Here is a 21,993-nt window from a genome sequence, read left to right on the forward strand (position 1 = left end):
TGATTGGTTTATGCTTTGTACTTTTAAAAATCTGCATTTGCTACATTTGTTTATGGAAATTTCTTTCTCATGACTACATTATGCACCCTCTGGTGTGAGTGGTGCCCATAAGAGTTGGAGTGTTGTGAAGCCAGCGCAATAATACATATCTACTCTGTGCAAAGTCCTTCACAGTTCTTCGTGCAGCCTTTCCTGAGATTGCTCCCTCCATCTCATTTGACTCTCCAGGGCTCCTTTACTTTCACATTCATTCCTGAAACCTCCATGCCTTTTTGTGTACCCTTATTATTATTTGTTTTTTTTTTTTTATTTTTCAGCAATATCCTCTATGAAATTAGAGATTCTTGAGGTTACTTAATATGTGCTAGTCTGAGTTTACTGATATACAGTGTGATGTCCTCACCAAATTCCTATCCTGACACCTAACCTCTAAATCAGCAGCATTAAGAATAGGGGACCTTAGTGAGAGATCAGCTCATTGTGGGATTTGCACCCTTCGAATGAGGCTCTAGACTCATGAGGCACTATTTATCACATAAGATATCTGATGCTGAATCTGCAGTATCTTGACCTTGAGATGTCCTTGTACCCAGAACAGTGAGAAATAAATTGATCCTGATAGTAAGTCACTAGGTTTGTGGTATTTGGTTATAGCCATTTGTGTACATGAAAACAAAAGGATCTGTTTATAGTGTGTATCATGCATGCATCATTACTTGGGGAATGAATGAATATATGAATGAATGAATGAATGAATGAATGAATACAGTCATGTATTATTTTGGCTTCAGATTGGATGCCACTTCTGAACAAGGACAGTATACCAGCATCAAGAAATGTCACTTTCTTTTAACAAGCAGGAGATAATTTTAAAAATTTAGAAACCATTGCTCAGTTGCACTATAATTTGGTCAATACCATACTGAAAAGAGTTTATTATCATGAGACTGCAAGCAATACTTCCTTGCTCACAATTCAAGCAACTTTTGTTGTTTTCTCTAGTGAAATGCTGGACACACTATATATATATATATATATATATATTTCTATGTCTAATGCCTGACTGTTAAGGCCAAGAATACAGAGCATAGTTCCTCTGGAGATGACTTCTAGTATGTTTAAAAGCACACACTGAGTTTGTGTATTAAACTCTTGTCTGGGATCTCTGTCCCAAAATTGGATCTTCCAGGCTCTTTTCAAATTTTCTTCTCTCTTCATGTAGCTGTGTCTACCTCAGAAGCACACCTCAGAAGCACACCATGCTTGAACCTTGTGGCTTGCATCCTGGAAAGTGTTCTTCCTGCCACACAAGAAAGGGCACAGTGCTTTGCTGACCCACTGTCCCCAATGATGGTTTGGAAGTAGGATCTTAGTCACTGGTCATTTTCTGCCCTGTCCTCTTTTGAACTAGCAACCTACATGCAGGGTAGATTTACTTTTGGATCCTTGAGGTGAATATTCCTAGGAAGCTGAGGGATACAGGGCCAGATTGAGGGTGATGATGGAAAATATAACCTCCAATCATCTTTTACAATAGTTTCCCCAAAACTGAATTCAGATTAGGCTCCTGGCATCTTATAGTTGGTCTCCTAGAAAGCCTGGGTTCAAGTCTAAATACCTCAGAATAAGATAATATTCACACATATTGATCAGCTCAGGAGATCTACATTGGACAGGTAGCACTGGGCAGAGACCCAGAAAGCAGTATTCAGGAATGTCCTCATTTCTTTACTTAAGAACGTCAGAAGGGGAGCTCTGGTTTCTTATCTCCTACTAAATGAGCACCCTTACTTGGAAGCTATACACGAGGGGCGGGGGCTATAACTCTAGTCAAGACAACAATCCATTTGTGTGAACAGCTTTAGAGTTGAATCTCTAGATTTTCCTGGTAAAAAAGGTTGTACCAATTCTCTAATTTTAGCCTATCTCATAAATGGTTTGGGGGGTTACCTGTTCAAGAAGGAAAATGTTACAATAGTCTTGATTAAGGCCTTGTTGCCTATAAAGAGAAATCTACTTCCTCTGTTCAAAACAATAGACAGTCTAAGATCTGTCTCTGGACTGAGTGGATACATCACAGCCCAAGCTACCTAAAACCTAAGGGTTAAGCTAGCTGGACTATCAATCACCTCATCAAGAGCAAGAGACCACAACTCAGGAAGGCTGATTCACCTAAAGCCATGCTAAAATGATGGGAGGAATAATTAACAGATAATTAATCAGATAATTGTACTTTTCCTTCCCAGAAACACTACTTATTTTATACTTTGTGGAGCTAGCTATGCTAGGGTCTACATATTTTTGTGAGTCTTAACTTTCCCTTTTAAGTCTTAAGTTACCTTTCTCTTTATTCCAATTACTTTCTTTTATATATCCCCCATAGCATAGACATGATGTCTTGGACACTTGGAGCTTTCTAACTCTTTTTCTCTGAAGCTAGTTCTTCTCTCCCCTTCCATCATGTGGATGTCTAAAATTGGCATAGTTTCTCTCGTCCCTGTCTTCATCTTACTCCTCTGGTACCTGCTAAGATTTATAGATGTCCTATAATTTTTTCTTTTAAGCTAATAAAATTGTTCTAAGTTACTTCTGAGTCAATTTTAAATTGTTTTATTAATAAAATTTGGTACCTTGAGCTGGGAAATCAGTTTCCTTAGTAGCATATGACATATTAAGTTGGAGTTCCCAAATCTCTGATAATAATATGGACCAGACATGAATACTGTTTTCTATGTTGTCATCATAGACATTGCATAACTCCAGGAGTTTAAGGTGAGTCATATTCTGGCCAAATCCCAAGCTTGCAGATTTGTTATCTGTTGACTTGGCCATGCAAACACTGGGCATTAGATACTGGAAAGAGAAAAGGCACACATTGTTTAGAACGACTTTTAAGTGATAAGGTCCCTAACTTCAAAATGGCATCTTCTCTAACCCCTTACCCCATTTCTCTGATTCTGCTGAGAATCCAGTTCATGGATCAGTCTCATTCTACAAGGTCCTAGTGATAATCTGGGTAGCATATGCATATCTTCTCAAACCATAGCCAGTTCATGACTCTTTAGTTCCATCTCAGTTCAAGACTGAGGCTGATATTCTACATCAGCAGCTAAAGGTGATCAAAAGAAGAATAGAGGAAGAAAATCTATAGGCTGACCCACTGTTTGTTGAGAATAATAACAACTACATTAGAAATGTTTAAGAAAGTTCAAGAAGTTGATGGCTGTTGTCCCTGGGAAGGCTTAAAGCAGCAGGAGACAGGGGTTGACATATATGATCTAAGAGGCTACATATACTAGTTCTGGCTTTTTCACATAAAGTCACTTCCTCCGGTCCTAACAAAAGTCCACCATCCTGCCTTGCAATAAACCCCTAGTGATATGGCAGTAACTCCATTAAGAAAAGCAGCTGCCTATATTAGGTCTTGTTTTAAATCAGACTTCCAAGCACTTAATAAGGTTACTATGTGCATATGAGCTCAGTGTGAATTTATCACACAGGTTCTTTTTAGCACATTTTAGGGCCCAGATACTTATCAGAGCAGCCACTGCAGCTCCCCTGGCGACACCTTTGCCTCATTTTCCCAAGTACATGCAAAATAATGTGATTTTTCAAAATATACAGTCCCTTGTACCCACTTCTGACCAACTCTGAATTACCTAGGGGAGAAAAAAGAACAGGGGATTCAAGCCCCATCATAGGATTTTAGATAATAGATGTAATGCAAGGATCGAGTTGAAAGAAAGGAGAAAAAGGAAGAAGAGATGGAGAGTATTGGAGGAACACTTATTTCCTGAGCATGAAGCCACTCTAAAGGGATCATGAGCTGCAAATTAAACAATTCTTCAGTAAGAATTTTGACAAGGAAATTTCATTAGGGATTTAAATCTCAATGGAAGCTCAAGTTGCTGCATTAAGATATGAAAATTGTGCAAATATTGTTCCTTAGAATGGTGTTTGCCTCAGGTCATTGAGTTTCAGTCAATGAAATTTAGAGTGATAAATGTCCTGCTGAAAATAACTAGCAGAGGAACGGTTCCAGGAGAGGGAGAAAAGAGCCCAGCAGTTGGCAGCTTAGGCACTAGTGTCATTTGGAGGAGAAGTGAGACTCCAATGTTAACTGGCTGCACGACCTTGAGTTCATGTATTGGCATCTCTACAGTCTAATTTCCACATCCGTAAGATGTGAGCTATTTCTAATGCGCTACCCACCAGTCTGTGAGTGTGAAGGTTTAATGAAATAATCCAGTCAGAGCCCTTCGGCACAGTTCCTTGCATGCAGAACAACTAACCATACACACATAATGAAGACAAGGGAATGGGCTAAAAAAATCTATCCAGCAATGACATTCTCCATCTCTATGTTATATCAAAATCTACCATCATTGCCTTCACTCGGATGAGAATTGTGAGACTTAGAAACTGAAAACATGTGCCAGGGTTTAAAGGGGTATGTAAATGTTGCACTTAATACATCTCAGTGTTTGTGTATAAACAAGTTATTTTCCCTCATTAGTTGGTAGGGTCCTCAGAGGTATAATCCCATTGTATTAACATAATCTGGTTGATTAACAACTTGGTATTTGTTCAGAAAGGGATGGTGGGATGAATAAATGAGCTCATAAATATATGTATGCACAGATGAATATCTGACATAATATATGACTCTGGTACTCATCTATAGATTCTTAATGTGGGAAAACCCCTGACTTTGATTTCAAGGAATTCTAGCATTTTAACTCTTACAGACAGATGCTTTTTCACAGAAACTTTGAGCAACAGGAAAAGGAGTTCACATAATTCCATAACCTAAAACCCTAAAAGAATACCCATTGATCAGTATATTTCTTTGCTAACTATATACTAAAGAATGTTCATTTTGCAGCCCAACATAATTAATTTGCTGTTTCATGGTATCATATGATAGAAACATTTCAGACATTTGTCATTTTAGTGGAAGACAAGGTATGAGATGTTTCAAAGATAAGTCTATTGTGCATTATGCCTAGTATTTCCTTTCCCACCATTGCTGCATGAAATAATCATTTGCACCTTAATCTTAGCTATGAAAGCTCATGAGGAAATTTTTTTCTCTGAGAAACACATAGTCACTAGTGTGGGTCACACACTCTCAACATCTGCCCTGATAGACTGAAAATCTGCCTCTGCAATTTGTAAGTGTCTGTCATTATCCTCATTGAATTGAATTTCTGAGTCCAAATGGATCACAAGATTTGATTAGGTGCTTTAAAGAACAATTATTTTACCTACTTTGTATCATCTACAAGGCTTTCTCTAGAATTCTCTACTTGATAAATATTTTATAATCACATATGAAGTTTTATTTATTTATATATTTTTGGAAGAAGGAGCTGGTGAGACAGTGATGTAGCTCAATGAGGAAAGGCACTTGCTACAAAGCCTGACTGCCTCACTCCTCTCCCCAGGACTAACTAACATGGTCTAACTGACTTCTTCGAGCTTTCCTATGACTCCATGTATGCACAGTGGCATGCATGTGTGTAGATGAATACTTGTACATGCAATGTATAAACACACACAATATATAAACTTAATTTTTTTGGAAAAAGCATTAAAAACAAGTAAAAGGACCATTCCCTGTTAGATTCCTGGAGCCAGGTAATGATTTCCTGGCATGTATTGGGGGCCTGAAAACATCTCGCCACAGTCGCCACCCTGGGTGTCCTGGAAAAGTCACCAGTCATGAGCGCAGTGGCAGGTATCACCGGACCTGTGGCCCTGCAATCTTTCAGGTCTCATTGCTCAGTCAGTCCTGCTCACCTGGGAAGCAGAACAAAGATCCCTGGATGGTAAAGAGAGATCTACAGTGAATCTTTAGAGACCTTGGTGTTGAGAATTCCAGTCTTTGTTTCTGAGAGAGAAACTCAGAGAAGAGAAACACAAAGAATGAATGCTTCTGTTGTTAATACTCCGCAGTACCATGAGTATGCTGGCAACATAACTACATTTTCAAGGACTTTAAGACATTACAGAGTATAGAACTCCACTAGTTTTGACTGGACCAAGAGGTGATTCTTTGTTCTCCTAGCTGTTCACCCCAGATTCTAGGCTTTAGGCCCAGAGCACAATGAGTTGCAGGTCAGCAGGGCTACAACCGTCCCCTACTGGACCTTGTAATCTGAAAGCCAAAATCCATCCTACAAACCCACCCATCCTCCTAGACCACAGCTACTTCCTGAGACATAGATTCTGCCAGCTCCAATTGGACCAAAAGATGAGTCATTGTTCCCTAGCCATTTACCCCAGCCTCTAGGCTTTAGGCCCAGGAGCACAACCAGTGCCCCCATACCCCATCCATTGCAGCCCCAGTTGCAGGCCAGCAAACAGGACTTCTGTAGGCAGGCCTGAGCAGTACTCCCATCAGACCCTGTAACCTGCAAGGTCCAATCTACCCCCCAAACCCACCCATCCTCCAAGACTGCAGCTGCTTCCTGAGACACAGACTCTGCCAGCTCCTATTGGACAAAGATCTCTGATTGGACCAAGAGTGGCTTCCTAAACACAGACATCATTTACACTAATTGGAGGAAGAGATTGGAAACTCCAGTGCAAGAATACATTGAACAACATAAGAGCAATATGGCACCACCAGAACCTAGTGTTTCTACATCAGCAAAACCTGAGCATCCCAACAAAGAAAAAGCAGAGGAAAACAATGTTAAAATTGACTTTAAGAAGGTCTCTAAAGAATATGAAGGAGGTGACAGGACCTACCTGTACTGAATCCACCAGGTTTAAATGAATCCCCAGGGGTGCCTTGATCCTGGAGGACATGGGAATGGAGGGGAGGGGCTGTGGGGAAGGTGGGAGTGGGAGCGGGAGGGGGGAGGACAGGGGAACCCATGGCTGATGTATAAAATTTAAAACACGTAATAATAAAGAAAAAATTCTCTTAAAGAAATTATGAAAAAGACAAAATTGAAAGAAATCAATACATCCCTTAAAGAAAACCAAGAAAAAGCAATTAAACAGGTGAAGGAAACAGTTCAAGACCTGAAAATTGAAATAGAAACAATGAATAAGATGAATAAGATGCAGACCAAGGGAATGATGGAAATAGAAAATCTGAGTAAATGAACAGGAACTACAGATGCAAGTATAACTAACAGACTACAAGACATGGGAGAGAAAATATCTGGCATGGAGGATACAACAGAGGAAATACATTCCACAGCCAAAGAAAATACCAAAGCCAAAAAAGTCATCACACAAAACATCCAGGAAATCTGGCACACCATGAAAAGGCCAAACCTAAGAATAATAGGTATAGAAGAAGAAGAAGAAGAAGAAGAAGAAGAAGAAGAAGAAGAAGAAGAAGAAGAAGAAGAAGAATAGCAACTCAAAGACACAGCAAATATACTCAACAACATCATAGAAGAAAACTTTCCCAACCTAAAGAATGAAATGCCTATGAAGATACAAGGTTACAGAACACCAAATAGGCTGGACCCAAAGAAGAAGTCTCCTTGCCACATATTAATCACATACAAAATAAAGAAAAAATATTAAGAGTTACAAAGGAAAAAGGCCATGTAACATATAAAATCAGACCCATCAGAATAACACCTGATTTTTCAATGGAGACTCTGAAAGCCAGAAGGTCCTGGACATAGTTTTATGCAGACACTAAGAGAACAGGGATGCCAGCCCAGACTACCCAGCAGAACTCTCAATTCCTGTAGATGGAGTAAACAAAATATTCCATGATAAAACCAGAGTTAAGCAATACCTACCACAAACAAGTCCTACAGAAAGCACTAGAAGGAAAACTCCAACCCAAAGAAGTTAGATGCATCCGTGAAAACACAGGTAATTGATCATCCCACACAAACAAATCCCAAAGAATGGAAACACACAACATTACCACAAAAAAATAACAGAATTAAAAATTACTGGTCATTAACATCCCTTAATATCAATGGACTCAATTTGTCTATAAAAAGACATAGGCTAACAGAATGGATATAAAAATAGAATCCATACTTCTGCTGCATACAAGAAATACACCTCAACTTCAAAGACAGACACTACCTCTGAGTAAATTACATATTAATCACAGGAAAAATCCATCAAGATGAAGTCTCAATTCTAAACATTTATGCCCCAAATATAAGGGTACCCACATATGTAAAAGAAACATTACTAAAGCTTAAATATCACATCAAACCTCACACTTCAACTCCCCACTCTCACCAATGGAGACAGATACATAACAGAGAATAAGGGAACTAACAGACATTATGACTCAAATGGACTTAACAGACTTCTACAGAACATTCCACCCAAATACAAGAGGATATATATTTTTCTTTTTTTTTAAGATTTATTTATTTATTATGTATACAATGTTCTGCCTATATATGTGCTTGCAGGTCAGAAGAGGGCACCAGATCTCATTATGGATGGTTGTGAGCCATCATGTGGTTGCTGAGAATTGAACTCAGGACCTCTGGAAGAACAACCAGTGCTCTTAACCTCTGAGCCATCTCTCTAGCCCCAATATATCTTTTTCTAAGCACCCCATAGAGCCATCTTTAAAATTGACTAAATATTCTGTCACAAACCAAATCTCAACAGATACAAAAAAACTTGGAATAACCTCCTGTATTTTATTAGTCCACCATGCTTTAAAGTTAGAATTCAACTACAACACAAATTACAAAAAGTGTACAAACTCATGGAAACTGAACAGTACTCAACTGAATCACCACTGGGTCAACAAACAAATAAAGAAATTAAATACTTCCTAGAAGTCAATGAAAATGAATGCACAATATATTCAAACTTGTGGGACACTATGACAGCAGTACTAAGAGGAAAGTTCATAGTGTTAAATGCCTACATAATGAAATTGGAGAAATCTCACACTAGCAAGTAAACAGCACATCTGAAAGCTCTAGAAGCAAAAGAAGCTGAAATCATAAAATAGAAACAAAGATAATACTACAAAGCATCAATAAAAGAAAGAGTTGGTTCTTTGAGAAAATCAACAAGAGAGACAAATCCTTATTTAAACTAAAAGGCAAAGAAAGAATAACCAAATTAACAAAATCAGAAATAAAAAAGTAGATGTAACAACTTGACAATGAGAAAATCCAGATAATCATCAGGTCATACTTCAAAAATCCTGTACTCCATAAAATTGGAAAATCAAAAAGAATAGACAACTTTCCGGATAGGTACCACATACCTAAGTTAAATGAAGACCAGATAAACTATTTAAATAGACCAATAACCTCTAAGGAAATAGAAGCAGTCATTAAAAGTCTCCCAACCAAAGAAAGCCCAGGGCCAGATGGTTTCAGCACAGAATTCTACAAGAATTTCAAAGAAGAATTAATGCTAATACTCAACAAATTGTTCTACACAATAGAAACAGAAGGAACAATGTCAAACTCTTTCTATGAGGCTACATTTAGACTGATACCCAAACCACACAGACATGCAACAAAGAAAGAGAATACAGACCAATCTCCCTCATAAACATTGATGGCAAAAAATACTCAATAAAATATTGGCAAACAAAATCCAAGAACACATCAAAAAAATCATCCATCATGATCAAGTAGGCTTTATCCCAGAGAAGCAGGAATGGTTTAACATATGAGAATCTGTCAAAGTAATCCATCATATAAACAAACTGAAAGAAAAAAAGCACATGATCATCTCATCAGAAGCTGAAAAATCCTTTAACAAAATCCAACACCCCTTCATGATAAAGGTCTTGGAGAGATCAGGAATACAGGGAACATACCTAAACATAATGAAGGCAATTTAAAGAGAGCCAACAACCAACATCAAATTAACTGGAGAGAAACTCAAAGTGATTCCACTAAGACCAGGAACAAGACAAGGCTGTCCACTCTCCCCTGTATCTATTCAATATAGTACTCAAAGTTCTAGCTAGAGCAATAAGACAACAAAAGGAGATCAAAGAGATATGAATTGGAAAGGAAGAAGTCAAACTTTTGCTATTTGCAGATGATATGTGATATGTGACCCCCAAAACCCTACCCAGGGAACTCCTACATAACTGATAAACACCTTCAGTAATGTGGCAAGATACAAGATTAACTAAAAAAAAAAAAAAAAAAAAAAAAAAAAGCAGTAGCCCTCCTATATACCACAAATGATTAATGGGCTAAGAAAGAAATCAGAGAAACATCAACTCTTACAATACTACAAATAATATAAAATACCTTGGGGTAACTGTAGCTGAAGTTTTCTCCAGTCATTTCTGGCCCATGGTCAGGACAAATCTCTCTCATCCACCAGTTCTGCAGCCTCGCAGACACAACCAAGTAAACATAAAGAGACTTATATTGTTTATAAACTGTATGGCTATGGCAGGCTTTTTGCTATCTAGTTCTTTAATCTTAAAGTAACCCATTTCTATTAGTCTATAAGTTGCCACATGACTTGTGGCTTACTGGTATCTTTACATATTGCTTGTCATGGTGGTAGCTGGCAGCTTACAGCTTCTGTAAGGCAAAGTACAGAGTAAATAAGGCAAATGGACAGCCTACAGAATGGAAAAAGATCTTCACCAACCCCACATCTGATAGAGGGCTGATCTCCAAAACATATAAAGAACTCAAGAAACTAGACAGTAAAATACCAAACAATCCAGTTAAAAAATTGGCTACAGGTCTAAACAGAGAATTTGCAACAGAAGAATCCCAAATGGCCAAAAGACGTTTAAGAAATTGCTCAACATCCTTAGTCATCAGGGAAATGCAAATCAAAATGACTCTGAGATACCAGTCAGAATGGCTAAGACTAAAAGTACTGCAGACAGCTTATGTTGGAGAGGATGTGGAACAAGGGGAACACTCCTCCACTGTTGGTGGTAGTGCAACTTGTACAACCACTTTGGAAATCAGTATAGGAGTTTCTCAAAAATTTGGTAATCAATCTACCTCAAGATCCAATGATACCACTCTTGGGCATATGCCCAAGGAATTCTCAAGCATACCACAAGAACTCTTGCTCAATTATATTCATAGCAACATTATTCATAATAGCCAGAACCTGGAAGCAACCTAGATTTTCCCCTCAACCAAAGAATAGACCAAAAAAAAATGTGGTACATACACACAATGGAGTATTACTCAGCTATAAAAACAAACAAACAAACAAACAAAACAATGACATCATGAAATTTGCAAGCAAATGGATGGAATTTAAAAATATCATTCTGAGTTATGTAACCCAGACTCAGAAAGACAAACGTGGTATGTACTCACTCATAAGTGGATACTAGATGTAAAGCAAAGGATAATCAGACTACAACCCAAAGCTCCAGAGAAGTTAGGAAAGGAGGACCCTAAGAGGTATTTATGGATCACCTTGTGAAGGGGAAACAGAGGAGATCCCAGTGAGTAAACTGGGGACAATAGAGGATAGGGGATGGGGGATGAGAACATGAGGAAACTTGATGGTCAAGCTGGGGGGAGGAAGGAGAGGGAGAGCAATGGAGATATCTTGATAGAGGGAGACATTATGTGTTAAGAGAGAAACCTGTCACTAGGGAAATTCCCAGGAATCCACAAGGATGACCCCAGCTTAGACTACTAGCCACAGTGGTGAAGGTGTCTGAACTGGCCTACCCTATTAATTAGATTGATGAATACCCTAACTGTCATCATAGAGCCTTCATCCAATAACTAATGGAAGCAGATGTAGAGATCCACAACTATACACCAGAATGAGCTCTGGGAGTCCAGTTGAAGAGAGGGAAGAGGCATTACATGACCCGGGGTGCAGGGTGTGTGTGTGTGTGTGTGTGTGTGTGTGAAGATCGTGATGGGGAAATCTACAGAGACAACCGAATCAAGTTCAAAGGAACTCACAAACTTTAGACGGAGAGCTGTGGAACCTGCATGGGACTGGACTAGACCCTCTGCATACAGGAGAGGGGCCCCTGACAGTGTGATCAGGATCTATCCCTGGTGCATGAACCAGCTTTCTGGATCCCATTACTTATGTTCTGACACCTTGGTCACCTCTAATAAAGCAGGGGGTCTTGGTCCTGCCTCACCTGAATGGACCAGGCTTATCTGTCCCCTATAGGAGAACTTACCCTGTTAGAGAAGGGATAGGGGAGTGGGAGAGGTGGGGGGAAGGGGGAGATGGGAGTGGGGGGAGCAGGAGGAATGATGAAGGGGGATCTGTGGTTGGTATGTAAAACAAATAAAGGAAATAAAAAAGAAGTGAAGGAGAAAAGGGGGTGAGAAAATGGGAAATACTGACAGAGAGAAAGAATGACAAATGAAATACAAACTAGACACTTTAAGAAACAGCTTTTTTGTGGGGCAGAGAAAACTAACCACCAAGCTCATTTTTTATGTAAGCTTCATGATGCCCCAAATGTATGTGTCCAAGAACAACTTAAATAGAGCTTCAAACACCAGCTCAACAAGTTGACACAACTGTAAAATGAAGAAAATACAGAGCAGCCCACTAACATCATGGTCTTTTGGTAACTTCTAGAGAATGGTACTTCACATTTCACAGAGATCTGGATTGGTTGCTAGCCTTTTGGCAACCTTCACCCTCCTCAAGAGAAGGTAAGTTTGCAAATAATAATAGGATGAATGCCTTGCCAAGATGAAACACATTTAAATGAAATTAAAGAAAAACTTCTTACTTTAAGTAAGTTTGTATTTAGCTAAGATAATTTGCCTAGAAATTTTTGGAACAAATTGATACACACATTGTGACAAGATATTGAAGACAGTCACATATGTTATTTGTGTTATAAAACATAGGTAGACTGAAAAGACCACCTCTAGCTATAAGTAATATAAAATAATTTCTAAAATACTTAATATATATATATGTGTGTGTGTGTGTGTGTGTGTGTGTGTGTGTGTGTGTATCCATAACATTGTCTTTACAGTTTAGAAAGGTATGTCATCATCCTCACCGAACTAAATTTTTTAGTTCATCCAAATCTCCTTTCTTTAATGGTGATTCATTTGTAGCAGCCATTGAAATAATTGTCACAGGCAAACTAACAGTTTTGCTTTTAATCAGAACTGGTCATTTTTACATAGAAAGTTGCCTTTAAATTCATATAATAACTGAAACTTATAACCAATAGTATTTGAGGTTGTAAAAATGATATTCTTTCATGAAGAAAAAAAATAAATAATTTCCTTAGTATTATAATCCTTGATGTGAAAATAATGTGGACAGACTGGAGCTGGGTTTTTAAAGTCTGTTTGAAAACATCTTAAGTAATTTTGTACACATATTTTCTCATTTCAATAAGGTAAATGTTAATAAGTTCACCATTATCACAAATTACCAGACGAAGTTTCAGAAGCAGTATGAAAATGCAGTTTCATAACATTCTTTAGAGTAATTAATGAGCTATTTCTCTTTATCATTCTTTCTGCAACAGAGTGATATTAGGAGCCAGCCTGGGTACTAAAGGCAGGGGGTTGCCTGAAGTTGGTTACCAGCAGAGGTACAGGGTAGCATTAGGCAGAAGGCTAAATCTTACATGGTAGAGGAACTAGACAGAGTTAATCCTGACTGTGCTTTGAGCAGGGATACCTCGTCTATTTTTATCCTTGGCAGCTTTCAGAGGCGCAGGAGTGAAATACAACCTTCAGCCCAGTTAAGACCTTCCTTCACTCAGGCAAGACCGCCTATACATCCCATTACATAGAAGAAAAAGGCTTGACCTACTTGGATCCGATAAGATGGAGTCTGTTTTCGGCAGAAATTGATCACAACGGACTCCTTGGTAGCCTTCTTTGCACCTGAGAAAAGGGGATAAAGGACAAATATATGCATGTGCTTGTGGAAGATTTGAGATTTCATCAAGCAGATTCAGCATTAACAATGAAGTGAGAGCAGTCTACTTAGACTTTTTTTTATTTGATTCAGCCTATTTCCCACATCCATGGGCAGATTCTAGGTTCTAATTTTGTACAAAACAAACAAATCAACAAAAACACCCCAAAGAGCACAGCTTTGCAGTTCTAGCTGCAAACATAGCACTCAAAGAATAAATCCACCAATATCCCAATGCCCTCTCAGTAGTGTAGACAGTGGTTGGTTTTCCTACATGGCTGGCTCCAGGTGCATGTTTCCTATTCAATATTCTGGTTTCCAAATGCATTAGGAGACATTTTGCAAGCACCATTTTTTTTTTTGACAACATACATTTTCTAATATTACACACCAGTTACAGATTTAGGCTTACTGTATTATTTCCTTGTGCTTTATTGGTTCTCTTCTTTGCTGATTTTGCTTTTTTTGAATTCACTCTGTAGCTCTTCTTCCTGTCAGAGTCACTCCCTTGCCAGAAATATCAACAGATCACCTGGCATGGTCTGAGGAGGCATCTAAGTCTCCTGTTTGCTCCTGTATAGTTAGAAAATACGTGCAAAATGCCTGGCCTCTGCCAGGCATTGTACAGAGCAACTATCCTGAATGAGTATATTGCCGGGGTGAGGAACACCCTGGAAGCTTTGAGGCGCATCCAAACCTTCAGTTCTGCTTGTTCTGCTTGGCTCAATCAATTATGGCTGCTTGATCAGCTCAGACAACCACCACACATCTAAAGCCAGTTCAAGCTACAAATGTAACTAGGGTCCCAAACACTGTCTGGATACAGTCTCTTTAGTGAGAAGATAGTATTTACTGGTCTTCCTAAGGTTTAATCTGTCATGCTTGAACTAAGCAGAGAAGTCAGCATTGCCACCTGTGAGATTAATCCATCCTACTTACAGAGGGAAAAAAAAAAAATTGGGCTGCTGACATAAGAATCTGGTTTGAAAAACAACCCTCTGCTTGTTACAAATCTATGAAATTGACACAAGTATTCAAAGACACGGTCCCTTGGCACTCACCAGGAGGACTGTGAGTTCTTCACTCAGACTGTGCTTTGTTTCCTGAGTGCGAGAAGTATGAGATGAGGCTTACAGTAATGGGGCAGCAATACTGAAGGCCACTCTCTGCCTTTCATTTTGAGCTAAATTGGAACTCAGATAATCAGACAGGCTCTCTTCAACACCTTTTTAAATCATGAAACTCTCAGATATGTTGGTGATGTTTCCCCATAGTCTGAGAACAAAGGTTTCTACTATGTGTATACAGATATCTCAGAAATCGCAGATGCCTACAAATTCATTTGAGCACACTCTTATCTCCCAGTGCTTTAAAATATGAATAATATCTATAGTGGCTTGAAATAAAATGGGCAAATACTTGGTTTTCTAATAGTGTAAAGTCAGCCAGATAATACATAGGGCTGAAACGTATTTGTGATAAATAAGATAAAGTTCTGTTTTCTGAAAGCTGCCCTGATGCTGACATTTATGCTCATCTAGAATTGTCAACGCCAAGGTACTTCAATCCTCATTTCTCTGTGACTGTGAATCATGGCCTGCATGTGTTATTGTACACATATACTTTCTTGAACTGTTATTCCTAACCCATGTGGGAGATTTTATATATCTTTTAACTGCTTGTATGTTTATTTAATGTGGAAATGATATCCTAGAGGGAATGACAGCTTTTAAAGGGAAGCCCCATTTTTTTTTTTTGTTTGTTTGTTTCTTTGCTTGCTTTGCCTGTTTGAGTTCATTGTTACTTAAAACACATTATTCTATTTGTGTGTGGAAAACAAAATAAAGGAAGAAGTTTAAAAATTTTCCAGTTTTAAACTGATTGACCATCAATCAGAGCCCACCTTAGAGTATCAGGCTTCAGGGGATGTTAGGAAAATTGTAAAGTGAGTCTTCTCCAGCTACTTTCACACCTGTGGGCTGCAGGTAATAGAGCTTGATGGTGAGTGTGGCAGCCTTGCTCAGGCTAGGGAGCCCAGCACAAGCCCCACAGCCACATAGTCAACCACAGCAAGCCCTGCTCTGTTGGGAAAGATATGCAAGCCACTGCTAATTGGTGCTAGGGTTTGAAAAAACAACATATAAATTTCTCATTTAAATCACACATATACCACCTTGATAAATTCAGACTTATCCAAACATGAAGATGGAATGTTGTTAGCATGGACTGCTGGTGACGTGATTTGGATCTATAACAACATTGAAGCATCGGGGAAAGGGGGTATCTTCAAAAACACTTCTATTGAATGAGTCTGGAGAACCCTCTCCTGGGGTGATAATTGACAAATATTGTGTGGTTTGTTTCTGCTTCAGTTAGTTTGGAAGATGGATAGAGTTATTGCTTTCTTTTTGAAGAATACAGTGTAAAGAACAAGAGGGGTATTTATATAACAGAATACTGGTTTCATCTTAAAGTGTGGCATAATGAGTGGCATTGAGAAGTGCATTTGTAATATTTAATGGTAAATATGGCTTTCTTTAAAAAAAAAAAAAACTACCAATCTTGTCTTAGCTGGGTTAATAATCTGTTCACTTTCTTCTCTGCTTTTCTCTGCAAGCTCATTCAGTCCACCTATTCTCTGTATTTCTTTGTCTTTTAGAAGCCTGCTTTATAACCATTATATTAAAAATTACAATATTGTCTGGTCATTTCACAGGTAAGTTTTGATTCCACATACTTGGGCAGTAAACATCAAGGGTTGACGAAAGGTTGCATGAAGAAAATGAGAGAATTATTAGCAAATGTAAAATAAGCACAAAGAAAAGTTGGTTTACAAGATTTGAGTAATGTTACTATGAGCAAAATTAGCCTCAAATTTCCTGTGTTTACTCTGAGCTGAAGAAGTTGTCTCTTTAGAAAATGTAACCTCTTTACAAACATTTTACTTAGTTTCCAAGTATAAAAGTCTTAAGGAGGAGAATCATGGAGATGACATTTGAAGCCAAGTAGGGCAGATCAAAGGACATAGACACAACTATGATTGTTCCCTAGAAGAAGAGAGACTAGCCACTGGCAATGGTAGACATGGAGTTAAGAGAGGGAGGGGTACTCTGCACACCCAGCTCCAGTATCTACCAGGTCTAGCCAATGGTGAGCCTAGGTACCATATTACACTCATGTCCCCAGAGTGCCAGACTGTGTAGTTTCAAATGTACCCACATGTCCAGTTTAATTTGAAATAACAGGCATCCTTATGGATCATTTTTCTCTCTTCTACATTGTCCCTGAGGAAAAGCCCAGTGGTTGGTTTTAGCAAACAAAAACCCAACCAACCAAACAAACAAACAAAAAAGATAATCAGTAACCAAAGGAAGAGCCATGAATATCAGCCAAGATGAGGAAGTACAAAACACATTATTTTTGGCTAGAATTCAATATTGTTTTGTCTGGCATGGTAAAAGAGAAATAGTCAATATATCAAGACTTCATGGGGAAGGACCTCAAAGAAAAGAGTTTTAAATAGTCCAGTTGGCATACTTTCCCTGTCCCATGAACATCTTGCCAGGATAGTGAATAGCAATGAATGCAGAGATTCATGGTTGCTGAACAGGCTAAGGAATAATAAGCAATTGCTGAGTTTTTAGCTCTAAATGGGACATGTACAACACCCCCTCTAAGTCTCAAGGAACAACCCAAAAACAAGAGCAGAAAGAATAAAGCAAGAAGATAGGGAGAATTGTTGCAGAATATCATTTTAAAGTGTGTTACTTTTGTTTATATTACATTTGTTTAACTCTGTGAGGCTGTGTTACTGTGCTGTCTAAAACACCTGATGGTCTGATAAAGAGCTGAATGGCCAATAGCAAGGCAGAAGAAAGGATAGATGGGGCTGGCATAGAAAATATATAGAAGAAGAAATTTGAGAGAGAAGATAAAAAGAAAGAGCAAGAGAAGGAAAGGAGGATGCTAGGGGCCAGCTACCCAGCCACCCAGCCACCCTACCAGCCATTGAGTAAGTGTAAGATTACATAAGTAAGAGAAAGGTAAAAGCCAAGAGGCAAAAGGTAGATGGTATAATTTAAGGAAAGCTGGCAACAAATAAACCAAGGCAAGACTGGACATTTATAAGTAAGAATAAGCCTCTGTGTGTGAAATATTCAGGAGCTGGGTGGCAGGTCTGCCCAGAAGAGCAAAAAACAAACAACAGAGAGGGGTAGTAGAGTACTGGCTTTAGAGTGTGACAAGAAGAATGCAACATGATCTTATAGCAGCTAATGCTGCTTCCTATGTTAGGCCAGAACAAGACTGGATCTGTCAACAGACAATCATGGATCATGGAGGGATCACCAGGCCTATCCCTCCCTACTGGCTATCAGTACACTCAGGAGGAAGAATAATAACTGGCTTCAGTTCCATACCCAAAGTGAGCCAATTTGGCTCCAATGATTAGTTCCATGGTCACAAAACTGGCAATGGTTATAATCAATGGGTCATAAAACAAAAAGACATATGAATATGGAAAAATAACTAGCATAGAGATTGGAGTGTGGATAACAGGTGTGGGAGGGAGATAAAGAGCAATGGGTGAGAATAACTAGAATGCACTATATACACATATAAAATAGTCATAAAACAAGTTTAATTGACCAAAAAGCAGTTTGGTCATGTGTGTATGTTCAATAGGAGCTGTCATCTTTGATTGGCTTAAAGCAGTTCTTGCAGCCATCAGCCCAACTACTAACATCATTTTCACCTCTTTCTTACAGTTCTCATACAACAGTTTACTTGTCTGAGCTAATGATTCTAGTATGGGTAATAGTTGCAGAATCCCTAGGTGACATTACAAGTTATCCAGTACTTCCAGAATTTGAATTTCAACATCTTGATAGAATAATTTAATTTAACTTAAAATATATGTTAGGTGAAATACATTTTTCACTTTCTCTTCCTCCTTAATTTTCTCATTTCTTAGTTGAAAGTGTTATTGCTCACCTGGACTATTCTCTCATTGTTCTCTCTCTTCATTCTCATATATGACCTGATTACATACATGGATGATCTATCCAACACATACTCTTCACAACCCATCTTCCTCATTAATATCATAATTAGTAAAGAGTTCAGTTTCTATACTGATGTTTCACTTACTCTTCCTTTCTTTTCTTCCTTCCTTTCTTCCTTCCTTTCTTCCTTCCTTTCTTCCTTCCTTTCTTCCTTCCTTTCTCCTTCCCTCCTCTCCTCTCCCTTCCCCTCCCTTCCCCTCCCCTCCCCTCCCCTCCCCTCCCCTCCCCCCCCTCTCCTCTCCTCCCCTCTCCTCTCCTCTCCTTCCTTCCTTTCTTAGTTTGGTATTTCAAGACAGGGTTTTTCTGTGTAGCAATCTTGGCTGACCTGGAACTCTCTTGTAGACCGGGCTGGCCTTGAATTCAAAGAGATCTGTCTGTCTCCTCCTCCTGAGTGTAGCTCTTCTTGGTTCATTTAGTTTTTTGTCTGAATGTATTTTATATAATCTTTTAGTGTCTTTCTTTACAAATTTCAACCCAAGTATAATAAAGTAAGATATAATATTAGTAAGAAAAATATACTATACTTCTGATTTGGCTATTCTCATACCTAGAAACCTTATGCTTTGTGTCCACAAGATGGGTTTTAGAAAATGCAAACAGGAAAATATTCAAACAATGAAAATACATGGAAGATTGTTTCAATTCCTGTGTTGTGCAGTCTCTATACAAATTCTATGGGAAGCATAAATACTTGATTTTAAACAAACTTTTAAACAAAATAAATCAATTAGTTCTCAGAAGAAACTAGTGGCAGAAAAAGTATATATATATATATTTGACTATATAGCCCTTTATTCTTAAAAAAATGTGGCCATTACTTTTGATATGCCAAGAAATTAGATATTTTGTTATAGTGAATCACTCTGTCTATTTCAAAAACTCTATGGAATTAAGATTTGACAGAGGACAGTTCCAAGTTCTGCCAAGCCTCTTCAGTGTCAGACTTTACATAAAGAAAATGAAGAAACCATGATGAAGCTATGTTTAACATTGGGGGTTGAGTAGACCCTGATCATGAATCCTGATCCTGGGTCTAGTGTTTAATGAATGCTTAATCTTTCTCATCCTTGAAGATAATAGTAGCTAATGCCTAGAATTACAATTAGTAATAAAAGATCTTATAAAAATGGCTCATGGTAAACATCCAATAGATTCCAGTTCTCAGTGTTCCTTGAACTACCATCCCAGATTTTTCAGTAAGGGAGTAAATGAAGCAAAATTATCAAAACTAATTCAAGATCCCACAACAAAGATTTGCACTTCCTGCAAACTCAGTGGACTGACTTCAAACTTCTGCTTCACCTATGAACCCTCTCGTTCTCTCCAAGGAAATTTGATCAATATATAGATTGGTATTCATTCTACATTTTATATAAGATTAAATAGTTGAAAATGTGGTTCAGGCACCATGAATTATTTTAAAAGTGATAGAACTTGATCTGTAAATTGTTATCCAATATCAACATGTTCTTAGGCAAGCAACATCATAGACACGAATTTAAAGACAAATGTCTTGATTTCAAAAGTGATTATCACTTATGGCTGGGAAGAATCCACAGGAAAACATTGCTAAAGAAGTATAACATTATAATTATGAATGAAAGAGAAAGTAAATTATAGACATACATGATGTATAACATGTTTTCAAATTTATTTTGAAATATAGTTCGGAAAGTGTAACCAAATGATATAAGCATTGTCTTACTTTTTTTTAACAATAAGAATACTTATAATTCATTCAACAATTCTTAAGTACATAATAGTTGTTGTATAATTTATATAAGATACAGTATGTGTTTTGAACTTATTTCTTTCATGTCATTATTTGGAATGTATGTTAGTATAGCCAATGTGGAAAACAATATGGAAATTATCAAAAAGTAGAAAATATGTCTGTTTCAGCAATATCCCTATTTATTTTGCATAGAAATTCAAACAAAATGAAATAAGCATATCAAGGAAAAATTTGCATGTCCATATTCATTATATTGTTATTCACAGTAGCCATGATATGGAGTTGACCTAAGTACCTAGTAATAACAAAGGAAAAATAGGTAAAGAAAATATAAAAAAACAATGAGATACTGTCTTAGTGAGGGTTTCTCTTGCTACAATAAAACAATATGACAAAACAGCAAGTTGGGGAAGAAAGAGTTTATTCAGCTTACACTTCCACATTGCTGTTCATCACCAAAGGAAGTCAGGACAGGAACTCAAACAGGTCAGAAACCTGGAGGCAGGAGCTGATGCAGAGGCCATGGAGGAGTGCTGCTTACTTGCTTGCTTCACATGGCTTATTCAGTCTGCTTTCTTATAGAACCCAGAAACATCAGCCCGGAGATGACACAGCCCATATTGATCACTAGTTAAGAAAATGCCTTACTGTTATAGAACAGAATATTTGTTTGACTATGTAAAGATGTGTTTCTTTTGTTTGTGTTGCAGAATAATTATTTAACTATGTAAAGATGTGTTGTATTTGTTTAACTATGTAAAGATGTACTGCTATGTCATCCTGCCTGCTTAAGGCATCCGATTGGACTAATAAAAAGCTGAATAGCTGATAGGTAGGCAGAGGAGGGATAGGTGGGGCTGGCAGGAAGAGAGAAAAGGGGAGTCAGCCAGCTAGCTCGGGGCCAGCTAGCCAGACACAGAGGAAGCAGGAAAGCAGGATGGGCTGTAAGTAGATAAGGTAACAAGCCTCTGGGCAACACATAGATTAATAGAAATGGGTGAATGTAAGTTAAAAAAAAAGTAACTAGAAACCAGCCTAAGCTGAGGCAAAGTATTTATAATTAATAATATGCCTCTGGGTCATCATTTCACGGCTGGCAGTCCAAGAAAGCTTACTACACCTTGCAGATGGAGCTAATGGAGGCATTTTCTCAACTGAGGCTTCTTATTCTCTGATTACTCTAGCTTGTGTCAAGTTGACACAAAACCAGCCAGTACAGATACTTTCAACCAGAATGGAAAAATTGATTCTGTCCTTTGGGATATCACAGATGAATATTGTACACATGCTATACATGAGTGAAATACATTGTGTTGTGAGGAATCAGCTAAAATCAAATAGTGGAAT

The 21,993-nt window shown here is 38.1% G+C and overlaps 1 protein-coding gene across 4 annotated transcripts in view; it reads right to left on the reverse strand.

Moving 5' to 3' along the window:
* The window catches only part of Nrg3 (neuregulin 3), a 1,086,061-nt gene that overhangs the window by 243,273 nt on the left and 820,795 nt on the right, over positions 1–21,993 (reverse strand). For all 4 annotated transcript variants that reach the window (XM_036198821.1, XM_036198820.1, XM_036198824.1 and 1 more), the window contains exon 3: positions 13,741–13,814. In XM_036198821.1, coding sequence (XP_036054714.1) covers positions 13,741–13,814 — 74 coding nt within the window. The remainder of the gene's footprint in view (positions 1–13,740; positions 13,815–21,993) is intronic.

This window comes from Onychomys torridus, chromosome 9 (genome assembly GCF_903995425.1).
Source record: "Onychomys torridus chromosome 9, mOncTor1.1, whole genome shotgun sequence".
NCBI classification, from domain to species: Eukaryota; Metazoa; Chordata; class Mammalia; order Rodentia; family Cricetidae; genus Onychomys; species Onychomys torridus.